The 12898-nt window shown below is 40.2% G+C and overlaps 1 protein-coding gene across 1 annotated transcript; it reads left to right on the top strand.

Annotated features, from left to right (window-relative positions):
* The first annotated feature begins 7033 nt into the window (after positions 1-7033).
* POLR1F (RNA polymerase I subunit F) lies at positions 7034-10828 on the top strand. Its single transcript, XM_071429145.1, has 4 exons — positions 7034-7283; positions 7366-7507; positions 8632-8840; positions 10356-10828. The coding sequence occupies exons 1-4, from the start codon at positions 7054-7056 to the stop codon at positions 10762-10764; spliced, it is 990 nt and encodes a 329-aa protein (XP_071285246.1). The 5' UTR covers positions 7034-7053; the 3' UTR covers positions 10765-10828.
* The last annotated feature ends 2070 nt before the right edge of the window (positions 10829-12898 follow it).

Raw genomic sequence — 12898 nt, 5'->3', positions numbered from 1 at the left:
GTTGTTGGGTGATTGGTTGTTTTGGGGTTTTGTTTTGTTATTGGTTGGTTTTGGTTTGGGGGTACAAGGTGGGGTTTTCTGGGGGGGGGGGGTGGGCAGGGGAGGTGGTGTTTTTTGGCTAGTTGGTTGGTTGGTATCAGTTTTTTTACTATTACCATGGCTTGTGAAATCTTGGGATTTTTACATAGAGGGGGGTGGATGTGATGGTAAGTAGTTGAACCAGGTAAATGAGAATGTGACAAACTAAACCAAACCATCAACTCAGCAGGAAGTCGAACAGGAACAGAAAATTTTCTCTTCAAATTAGGACAACTTGACAATTGCCTAAATTTATACTACCTTATCTTTATCCTTGACATTCAGTGACCATTCATGCATCAAGTGATACCTAGCAATGACACCTTCAGTGGTGAGGGACACTGTAACAGTTTTCAAGATAAGGCACAGCACATTGGAGATTACATAATCTACTGAAGGTGCATTTGCTTGAGCACCTAAAGCTTCTCTGCCCAAATGCAAAAATTGACAGTCAAGCTCTTCAGTATCCACTCAAAATAATGACTACTACCCTTTATTTTCCCAAAGGTAGATAGTGCTGCTATTGATAGTCATAGGCTCAGCTCCTCTAAGAAAATCAATTATATTACAGACTTTCTGAAGTAGTATACACTACCTGAGAAGGGCAGCAGAAAAATGACAAATCTAGAATTGTTTTACACTGATGTCATTTTTTAAATTCTCATTCTTAAGCAGAGATTTAGAAAGGATTTCTTCAGCATTTAAGCAGATTTTCATGTACAAAACACTGATTAAAATAATTAAAAGCTTATCTTTGAGTTATCGTATTCTTGGAAAAGGGATCTCAGTGGTTCCTGAAAATAAACAGGATAAACAGGAAAATGCTGTAATGATTACTCAGCCTCTTTGGCTTGCAACGTGAAAACAGAATCCCTATCAGATTTGAGATTTTTTTTATTTTTTTCATCCTCATAGGATGGAAATACAACACGAAAAATTGTTTTGATATTATCCAAGCAAGTTCATATTTGATCCAAAACAAAAGCATATACTTAGGAGAGTAAAACTAAGCACATTTTTAACTTCAAAAATAATTGTCTCTCATTTCTATTACATTTGGGGCAAAGGCTTCAACTTTTCCAGTCTATCAATACTGCAGAAGAAAATACAGACAAAAATCCCCAAGATTAATGTGTTACCGTGAACACAGCTGATAATAATCTAAACTCTGTAGATAAAAAAAAAATCCCCATAACTGAATTATTTATCTTTGTTTTTAATACTTCTCAAGTGTCAACCCTCCCGAAATTCACTTGTAAAAATCAGATTGCAGTACAGGGGCTTGAAAACAGCCTAGGAGATATAATCAGCTATTTTTCTTTCAAACAGATGGTTACTTTGGACCTCTCTTGAATGGCAAATTCCTCAGATCTGGGACCTGTTTTCCAGGCCAGAACGATTGTTTTCCATTCAAAGAAAATAATATATATAGGAATAGGACTGTGCAAGAAAGGATTAAAGTATAAATGCTTCAATGTTCTTCATTTCATTTATAAATGTCTTCACAATTATTTTTGTAACAGGACTCAGGATACGAGGAACACTGAAAAGACAGAGCAGGCTACTATTGGTAGAACCAGAAGATTATTTTGTCTTTTGCAGTATCTGGAAGAAGTATAGGAGTCATAAAACAGGATGACAAAAAGACATTTTCTACTCTTAAAATAAATAGGATCTGACTTTTCTGGAGGCAATCCCCTGTGGATCCTTAATTCCCATCTTTCCTGACATTTTAAAAACACCAGAGTAAAAGGTAGCTGGAAGTTTCTCAGAATATAAATTGCAAAACAGCACAGACAGATTGTCAAGAGACACCTCATTTACCCCATTTACAACCTGTGCATCCATCTCATTTGTTAGCATCATTCATCAGAAGCATTCACAGTGCTGCAGAAAAGCCTTACTGTGCTTGCAGTGGCACAGGCTGCTTTCCTCCCTTGTTTCTGTGGCAACATCACCTCTTGTTTCTATGAGAAAGGTCACGTTACCAGATTATTTAATCCACTATCTGAACACACTTCACTCACCAGCTGGAAACACACAGGAGGGTTTCAGCATTGGACCAACAAACAGCCAGACCTCCACAGGTCATGATGTCTCTGCTATTGAAACTATGCCTTCAAGCACCAGTGGAGCTGGAGAGGAGCACCACAGTCAGCACCAGGCATCTACAGCAGGCTCCTTATTTATGCAGATATAAGGCCAGGGAGCTACTTGAACACAGGTCTTTCAGTAATATATTTATTTCAGTAAATATATATTATATATTTTTATATATATTATATTATATATAATATTTCAGACGTTTCTTTCTATAATATCTTATAGATATTTTATCTTCACAAGAGTGATTGCCAGCCATATCAGCAATTTCACAGCAGGCAATAGCCCACTTAGAGAATCCACAGCCAAAGGCAGATCTAGTCAATCCCCAGCTGCTTAAAGATGTCCATCCCAAGAATAGAATCACACAATTGTTTGGATGGATGAGACCTGAAACATTGTCTAGTGCCAACTCCACCAGCTGTGGGGAGGGATTCCTTCCATTGGCTCAAAGTCCCATCCAATCTGGCCTTGAACACTTCCAGGGAAGGGACATTGACAACTTTTCTGGGCACCATGTTTCAGTGCCTCATCACCCTAACAAGGAAGAACTTGTTTTTCATATCTAATCTAAGCTCACCCCTTTTAAGTGTGAAGGCATTCCTCCTTTGGCCCACCACTCCATTCCCCTGTAAAAAGTTCCTCTTCAGCTCTCTTGTAGGTCTCCTTTAGGTGCTGGAAGGTGCTGTAAGGTCTCCCTGGAGTCTTCTCTTCTACAGCCTGAAGAACCCCTCAGTCTCAGTCTGTCCTCACAGAGAGGTGCTTCAGCCCTCTGATCATCTTTGTGACCCTCCTCTGGACTCACTCCAACCGCTCCCTGTCCTTACATCATGAATGTCACTCCAAATCAAGACAAATTAGTAGCTGAAAGAAATTAACATAATTGCTGTCTTATCGCATTTCTTTCCCTTAATGTTTTTCTAAGTCATTTCCTAGCTATTAGGGATTGACCTACTAATTGCTGCCAAAACAAAGCAGAGTCTGCATAGTGTAACACAGATTAAATTTTCAGCCAGGCATGCAGTTCCTCTCCTTCCCTTGGATGACGGCACTTATCCGTACCAAGGCTATTGTGTGCCATCTGGTGGACTTTCAGCATTTGGTACAATTTACTTAAGTACAAGTAAAGAGAGTTCTGATACACTGTCAGGGGAATCTACCTTTTTGGCCATTGACAGTTTCATCTTATCATCCTATATTTGCTCAAATTAATGTGTGCCTGACAATAACAACCTAATTCCTGTCACATTTGCAGTCAAATGAGCCTGTATTACTGTAACTGTAGTTAACTTTAGTTAACCCTTTGCACTGATAGATTTTATACATAATTGAATGGTCACCCTCTTAAAAATAACTTACACAAAACAGAATTCCTAAGAGAATTTCATACAGAGGACCACAAGCTGACAATCCTCAATGGCATTTAGGTGTTTAGTTCTCAATGACCAAAAATGCTAGGATTAGTCTCTATTTGTCATGAGGATCAAAGATATTGAAGCAAACCTATTACCACACAACTTTAAAAAAAAAACCGAGAGTTTGAGTACTCATTCTTCCTTCTAAGTATGACAGCAAGAACTGTCATTAAAAATACTGTAGGGTTAAAAACAAAAAAGGAGAAGCCAGCTAAAGCATTTGAAAAAAAAACCCAGAGCACAATTTTTGTACCATATCTAACCTATGCAGCTGAGGCATTTCTTCATTTATCCTTTTTATAGAGTGCAAGCTGTGGGATAAGGAACCTGTGATGGAATAAATTTCAAGATGCACAAATTCCTCTGGGCACACAGTCCTAAGGGGGAGTGTATTTCCTGCTCCAGCACACTGCCATCAGCATTCTTCCACTCTGCAAGACTTCCAGGATTTTGAAGCTGGGTGAGGGCCACTCCCTGAATGAATGAGCTGCACGTGCCACAACAGAGCATCAATAAGCAATTGGCTGAACTTTCTACCCAACACACGTTGCCAATTCAGACACCTGGATACAAGATGGCAGTGACTGTATGGATAGAAAAGACCGGCTGTGAGGTGCTGAAGCTGTGGTTGTCAAGGAATCTCCTTTTTGGAAACTGGCCATCCTTTCACAGAGAAAACAAGACAAACCCAGATAAAACAGGAAGAAAAAGAACAGCAGTGACTGCAAAGGCAGGTTTTGGGTTTGGTCCCCATTGTTACTTGCAACCTGACCTCTAGAGAAAAAGTCAGCACAGTCTTATCAGCCACTGTGGGACTTGGCAAACATACCAACAGCTGTGCTGGTTTAGACATTGATTTTAGCTGCCTTTTTGGACACAGGCTCACTGCGGTGCTGCTGAAAGGTCAGCTGAGACAGACTCTTTAGGCTGAAAGCTTACATCAAGAAGTGAAAAGTTATACAACCAGGGAAGAGAAAGAAGCCAAGAAATGAATGTGGGGATATTAGGATTTAAGTCCAATGGTCCAGATGGTTTTAAGAACTGGCTGGAGCAGGCTGGCATTTGGATTGAGATTCCTTCTTTCATCAGAGTATCTTTTACAGGGAGGTAGTGAGTCCAAGGCATGCCATTGGTCTGAAGTCTCTACAAGACTGCAAGACAACACTGCTTTTGGTACAGACAGACCATGCTGCATCAGCAAGCAGTGGGACCTGGCAGGTGTGTACTTGCAGAGAAAAACAGCTGGTGCTGAGGCCAGGTATTTACAGTTAAAGGATTTCAAACAGGCAATTTTGAATTATCTCTGGCCTACCACACAGACTTAATGACCACTAGGATTTAAAGTTCATTCTCCTGATTGCTTTAGCCTGAAAGGAAATCTGGAAGTCCCAAGAGCACTGTGCAATGAAAACCAGGCACAGGAGCAGGGATAAATGGAGATTCAATTAGAAAGTACAGACTCGATCTCTGTAGGGATTTCTCTAGTGACAGAAGTCTATGGGGATAACCTTGGATAGCTGCAGGCCCTGAGAGACAGAGCCCTTCTGACACCATCTTGGGCAACCTGACTGCAGGGTGAAAGACAAAGTCCACATTTTTGTTCGTGCTGCTTTTCCATCTTATTATTAGTTTTCATTTTAAGAGCAAAGGTAGGTTTTTATTATCCTGGATAAAATTGGGTAGAGCCCTTAGTGTATTATATGTTCTCACTGCAAACTAAATCCACTCATAAATAAGAGTTATAAAAAATATATTTCTTTTAGGAATAGAAGTGCATGCAGTTATTGTTTAAGGTCTTTAACCAAGATTGAAAGCACATTGCAAGGTTTAAATATGATCCAAATAGTTGAAATAAAAAATACAATATTTTTCCCAGAAAGCTGAGACCATATAACATGAAATTAATTTCAACAGACATTAAATACCTTGGAGGACTAAAGCCACATAGGAATACAGATTACAGTAGTTCAAGACATTTTCTCTTTCAATTTTGGAGTTTGGTATGACATCTGAAAGCCATTTTTATGTCAGGTCTTTCACACTAATCCAACTTTACTTGCAGTAAAGTACTGCAAATTATACCATTTGTTTTACTTGTGAAAGCTAATAATGTCCTGTCTTCACAGTATGTTCAGTCAAAGAAAACTTTCTGGTGATGTAGTATTTGAGTAGTTTCAAAGGCTTTTGCATCACTAAATGTTTTATAGGGAGTTCAAGGATTTCTGGTATCTGACGTAAGGCTTTTTTTCAGAAAACAGTGTTTCTGAGCCCTCCACAGTATAAAAGGAATTTTAACACCTGTAATGAAACTGATAAATACTTTTTTCTTTTGTAACTCCCCATATGGATTCAATCAGTTTGAAACTGAACATTTACTATAACAAGTTAAGTTGATATAAATTAGATTTGAATCAATGAGAGAACACCTTTTCAACGTTTTGCATGAGTTCAGTTGAATCGGTTTAAAGTAAAATCATACTGTGCTGCTTTGTGTGGATATAAAGTCTGAATTACTTTTCTGCACAAAGTCTTTGCTAACCAGCCACAAATTCCATCGTTCCCAACTGGACAAGGTTTTAGTACTGCAGTTCTAGTTTAGTACTGCAGAAACTATAAGATTTCTGGACAAGGTTCTAACAAGGTTCTAGTACTGCAGTTCACTTTGTAAGTAATTGCAGTGTAGAGTGAACCAGCAACCCTTTTGAGGACTTGTACTTTATTTTGTTCTCCTCAGTCTGCGGTTATTAAATACATCTAAACATTTCTCACCATATGCATAAACTGGATCTGGGGTCTAGCAGCAGACAACAAATTCCGTATTCTTAAAGCTGCTGTGTGTGAAGAACGCCACTAAGGTAATTCATCACTGGGTCTGTTGCCTGGATCACCAAATACCCAATTTAAATTCACAAGGCCAATTCACAAGCTTCCAGCGCTGAAACTCTCCTGTATGTTTCCAGCCAGTGAGTGAAATGTGTTCAGACAGTGGATTAAATAATATGATAACGTGAAATAAACAATAATATTAAGAATAAGGATAATATTAAGAATAAGAATAAATAATATTATGACTTTCTCATGGAAACAAATCCACAGGCACAGGTTTCCCGCCCCAAGGAGCAGGTGTGTTCGGGGTGGGTTCTGGGGCGCGGGGCTGCGCGCCGGGGCTCCGGCCGGCGGCTCCGGGGGCCGCGCTCACAGCGCGCCGCTGCTCGATTCCCCCGCTCGCCGTTCCCTTTACAGCCGGACTCGACGCTCCTTCCACTTCAGAACAGTCCGTGCTTCGACACGTAAAACAGGTTGGAAAGGGTTAAAATATGACACCGTCCGGCGGCACGAAACGCCCCTCCGAAGGCGAGCACACCCGCCCGGAACTCCGTCACTGCCGCGGCCGGGCTCGCCGCGGCGGAGGGAAGGGCCTGACGCCATCGCAGCGCGCCGTGGGGCCCGTCCGTGCATGGCCGTGCCGCGGGAGCCGCCCGCCGCCCCGGCGCCGCCGCCGCCCGGCCCCGCCGCCGCCGCCGCGCCCTCGTTCGGCGCGGCCCGCGCGCTGGTGGCGCGGCGCCACTCGTGCCTGGTGGCGGCGCCGCACCGGCGGCACGTGGCGCTGCCCCCGCGCTTCCTGGGCCGCAAGCGCTCCGGCATCCGCGCGCAGCTGGACGCCGAGCTCCTGCGCTACTCCGAGAGGTGCGGCCGCGGGGCCCGGGCCGGGCCGGGGCGCCGGCTCGGCCTGGCAGCTCACGGGGCCCCCCACTCCTTGTCCTTCCAGCCTGCAGGGCGTGCCGGTGGCTTACGACAACATCAAAGTGGTGGGGGAGCTCGGCGACATCTACGACGATCAAGGATTCATCCACCTGGACGTGGAGGCGGACTTCATCATCTTCAGCCCCAAGAAGGGCAAGAAGCTGGTGGTATGCGAACGCCTTGGCGTCTCGCGGGATGGGCTTTTTTTATTAAGTGGCCAAAGCTTGGCTTGTCTCCAAGATCAAGAGGTCTGGGGCTTAGATGGAGATGTATTTTAGTTTATGTTAGCTTACTCGTTTATGGGTAGTTCATAGCAAATTTTAGTAGTTTGTACTAGAACTTTTTACTGTAATTGGTTCTGTCTCTAGGTTTGTTGAATTTACATGTAATTATTTATTGCTAAACCATTGTATCATAAGGATTGCATGTTTAATAGTGTATCATAACTGCATGTATCATACTGGTGTTCCATTCTGAAGAGCACATAGTTCTCAACCAGATGCATTTGTTACAGTGACAGGAATGTTTAGGATGCTCTCGAGTTCAGTTCCTCCAAGCACAAGAGCAGTACATCAAGTTGAAGCCTGCCTTTCAGTAATGGAGTTGTATGGATCACAGAACAGCTTTAAGCTTGTCAAAAGCCTTGCTCAGCACTTGTGGGTAAAGCATGTTGAGAGTTGGCTTACATTCATTGTTGTGCTATACCTTTTGCAGCACAGGTGGTGTCTCTATAATTGTGTTTCAGGGTGAATGTGCCATCTTCCTTGGAAGAGAATTGAAAATTTTTCAGTGTGTGTCATTAATTCTATGGGTAAAACAAAGGTGGATATGGATTCATATGCACATGTGTCAGACACCCACTGAATAGAGTATTTAGAAGCTTTTTATGTGTCTTCCCTATCTTCAGTTGCTAAGTACTGCTGTGCCAGCCTGAAGAGCATTTTAGTCAAGTAAATCAGACTTAAAATGGCTTCAAAGCAAAGTCGATCGCTGAAGTTTAAGGAAAGAGTTACCTACTCTGTTCAGGTATTCACTGTAGCTAAATCCCATGTTTTGACTTCTCCTCCTGCAGTTCAGTTCTATTTTCAGAGGAATTGTATGAAGAGTTTACAGGACTAACTTTGATTTTTAGTGAAGGAACGTTAACTTATTGCTAGATAAACTGACTTCCTAACTTGTTCATAAACTCTTACTGAAAGTTTTCCATATGGGAAGCTAAATATTTAAAGGGTTTGCATTGAAAGGGATGATTTTTGCTGTAGACTTGCATGACGTTGTTTTTCTTTTTTAGGGTGTAATTAATAAAGTGGCCCCTAGTCACATTGGCTGCCTGATACATGGGTGCTTCAATGCATCTATCCCCAAGCCTGAACAAATGTCCCCTGTACAGTGGCAAGAGCTGGGGTTAAAAATAGGGGATGAGCTGAAATTTCAAGTGTTGCACTTGGATTCTGATACAGCTGGGGTGTTCTTCATTCGAGGAGGACTCACTAAAAGCAGGTATGGTGCCTTAAAAGAGAATATTTTCAACTGATTTAAGAAGTTTTTTGCAAGCTAAGGGATTTTAATTACATCTTAGTCTTTCAGCTTTCTTATTTTTACACAAATATAACTGTATCTATAACTATATATATAACTATATACATATATAACTATATATAACTGTATCTATAACTATATATATAACTATATACATATATAACTATATATATATAAAATAAAACTAATTGTTTCTTGAGCTTTAAAAATCTGAGTATATTGACCTATTAATTGTTCATTGCATATATAATATATGCTCAAAATAGCACATCCAGGTGTCCAAGAGTAGCTTTGTGCATAGGCTTTTCAAGTGCAAACAGTCCAGGGGTCCTGAACACAGTGGTTACATTGAAAGTCGCACACAAACATGCATATGTATTGTATAATGACAAATACATGACTTAAATACTTGCTAAAACATGAGAATTTCAAAGATGAGAAAATGTGTCAAGTTCCTCCTTAGGCCTCTCTAAGTTTATAGGGCACCTTGCAAGAAATCTTGTCTTCAGAAGAGTTCATTCATGTTTTTCTTCTAAAACAGTCCTTTACTGAGCAGTGTTTTTCTTTCAACATGGTTTTGGTTTTGATTAAATGTATAATATGACTCCTACTGGTAAATTCATAGCATTTTTTGTTTGTTTCTTCTTTTGATCTGGAAGGATGCTCTGGTTCGTTTCAGTGGACATGCAGTGAAAGTTAGCAGTTTTGTCTTCAGTGCCTCTGAGGACATAAAAACCTCCATGGTTTTTAACTGCATTCTTTCCATATTTGTCTTAGACATTTTTTCCAGTGTTCTTGGTTGCAAGGTACCTCTTGGGGGAGGGAATCTGGTGGTTTTTTGTGGAGTTTTTTGGGGGTTTTGTTTTTTGGGGTTTGTTTTTTTGTGTGTGTATTTTTGGGTTTTTTTGTTTGTTTGTGGGATTTTTTGGGGGTTTTTTTGTTTGTTTGTTTGTTTGATTTTTGTTTGGTTTTTTTTGTTTTTTAATACTTTTCAGGCATCACCTTTGTTTTAATTAGAGTAAGGTAATTCCTTGGTAAAATCAGCAGTGTGCCTCATATATGAGTGAATAGGCCACTAGCTGGGTGTTTTTGTGAATGACTTTAAAAAACCCTAAAAATCTTTACTACTACACAGTGTGTAGTTATGAATTAGGGGATGAATAAGCACTAGAAAAGAGGAACTACCAAATGGTCTGTATGTCACTTTAGAGAAGAAATTTAGGCTAAGATTTGATAGAGAATAATTATTATGATTTTAGAAGGAAGCTGGTAAGGTCATAGAAATTACCCTGAGAGTATTAAACTTTGATTCTCGGTGACACAGAGTATCACGTTCTCCATCTGTTGTTGTTTTTAGCAAATGTTTATCTTCTGTCTGCTTCATGTAAATAGATGTTTTAGTAAATTTTGACATTTCACTATGTGAGGTGCCCTAACATGTCTCTAATCCAGTTTATGTTGTATATTTCTTTACAGCATGCGGCCCAAAAAATCTGATGCAGTCCCTGAAAGTACAAATGGGGATGAAATTCAAAAGCTTGACCACCAGGAAAATGGCCTGAATAACAGTGGGGAAGTTAATGTCACAGAAGAGCCTTTAAATGAGATGGGTAACCTTGGGAGGGAAAATGAAGAGCCAGGTGTTGATGCTGTGAATGGATTATGTGATGATAAAAAGAAGAAGAAGAAAAAGAAAAAAGACAAGGACAAGGACAAGCAAGGAGAACAGGAACTTGTGTTGCCTACCAGTGACTCCAGTGGTTACCAAAGTGACCATAAAAAGTCAAAGAAAAAGAAAAGAAAGCATTGTGATGAAGTTGAAGAAAGTGAATTATCTCAGCTGTCAGAAAAACCCAAAGCAAAAAAGAAAAGGACTAAGGTCTGAAGTGTCTTCCCTGCCTTACATTTCAGATGTTTTTCATAAGTTTCAATAAAACCCTGTTTTGAAAGTGTGTATCACTTTTTCTTTACTACACGGTCTGCTCTGCTTGGTCAGATGGTGTTTGTGTCAATATGTGCACCAGCAGTTTGAAAGGCAGGATCTTTTAAAGTAGTGATAGAAGCAATATCTGCCTGGCTTTTTTACTGGAAAACAAGGCTCAAAGAACTGTGGAATGTAATTACAGGAGCACATGCATCACCTCAGTGTCTGCTTTCCTGTTCCACATTTGCATTAGCCAGCTGGTAGTTACAATGTGTGCTACTCTAACTCTTTGCCAATCGGTGTCTTGATTTTACGAGAGTAGATTAGGATTGTCTGGGTTTCTGGGAAATTCATGTGAATTCCCAGGAGGCTTAAAAGAGAAATATTTTTTTTTGAGTTTGAGTTTTCAGCTTTTGGTTGCAGCTCTTTTCAGTTGTGAGGAGCTCTGGGGAGAACTGTAGTGTGACATGGTCCAGTGTTTCACCAAGGTAGGAGGCCGTGATGGCTTTGGTATTGATTTACCTATTACAAGAAGAACATAACCAGCTCTTTGAAGGCCTTGTAAGTAAACAGCATGAATGTGGAAACTTGCTGCTCATCTCTGTTCCTAGGTGATAAAACATTTTGCTGTAGTGATTAATGCTGATGCTATTAGCTCACTTCAGTAGAAGTGTTTACACCTTCTAATAACATCCATTCACATTGAACATGTTCTGAATTTCAAGTGTGACAATACTTAGGGCTCACTTTGTGGTGTATTAATGTCTTTTATACTTCTTAAAACTCCAAATGTACCAAGACAAAGTTACCAGCTTACGGGCTTGATGGCATGACAGTACATAGTAGGCATTTTAAAGTTATGGCACTATAAAGAACCAAGTCAAGACTTTTTGAAGACTTACAAGAAAGTGCACTTAAATAGCTAATGCCAGCAGTAGCAGCAGAAACTGCAGGATGTCCTCCTGTGTTTGCTCTCCAGTGTACTTCATCTTGAGATGAAGCCAGTTTCTGAGCAGTCCTGAGGTGAGCATGAATTGTCCCTGTTGTGTTTCTATGTGTGATGATTCTGACACTTGATTTCCATGCAATTTCATAGACACTGGCTCTTCTATCCATTTCCCCTGTACTGTGACAAAACCTGAGAAGTCAAATGATATTTGTAATGTATTAAACCATGCTGCAAGGTCAGCTGAGGGCAGCATTCTGGTGTGTTCATGGTTGCAGATAAATGACACAGAAGTCCCATGCTGATGTACTTAAAGTACACAGGCAGGCTGAAGGTTGAGACATAATTTACAGTCAAAAATTACGTGCTAGTTCCGTACATATATATATACATATATATATATATATATATATATATATATATATATATATATAATATATATATATATATATTTTTCTGTAGTGACTTGGATGGATGGGTAAGAAACATCAGAAGATGGCAAGCACAGATATTTTTTGATGATGCCAACATGAAGAGAAGGATGGAGGCAGTTACTGTTGCAGATGAACCAAAGATTGGGTCACATGATTTGATCTCTTACTCCTTAATACTCACTGTATCTCACTTTCCCTTCAAGGGAAGAGAAATGCATCTCCAGTCAAGCCTCACCAGGTGATAGAAGCAGTTTGTAGCACCAAAAGTCTGTTTTGCTCTGTTCTGCCTTTTCATCAGCATGCAAAGGAAGGAGACATTCAGGGGGAAGTAGTGAAGTTGCAAGGAATGAATCAAGTAACAGACAATATAAATTTTTCAGCACTTTGCTCTTTTTCCACTTCTGCTCCCTTACTGCTCTCTTACTGGAAATGGCTTACTGTAATGCAGCAAACTGTGCAAACTGTTTTGTTGATGATTAGTCTTTTCTGAAAGCCTATGATAGTCTCAGTTTTGGGCCTTTCTTAGGTATATTTTTGGCACAGAAGTTTGGCTGGCACCCACTTGTATCATTTTTTGGTTTTCTTTCTTGGATTACAACAAAAGAGAGCAATTAAAAATAAATGCAGGAGCTGGCAATTGATGATTGCTGAACAAGTTGTTTCTCCAGTGATACAAATACCATAACATGTTAAATTCCTGCTAAGCTTTGTGTCT

The sequence above is a fragment of the Agelaius tricolor genome, unplaced genomic scaffold, assembly GCF_023055355.1.
Source record: "Agelaius tricolor isolate 1412-34295 unplaced genomic scaffold, bAgeTri1.0.p SCAF_6, whole genome shotgun sequence".
In the NCBI taxonomy this organism is placed as follows: Eukaryota; Metazoa; Chordata; class Aves; order Passeriformes; family Icteridae; genus Agelaius; species Agelaius tricolor.
The sequence above is the reverse complement of the archived record's forward strand: the minus strand, read 5'-3'. Positions and strand labels throughout refer to the sequence as shown.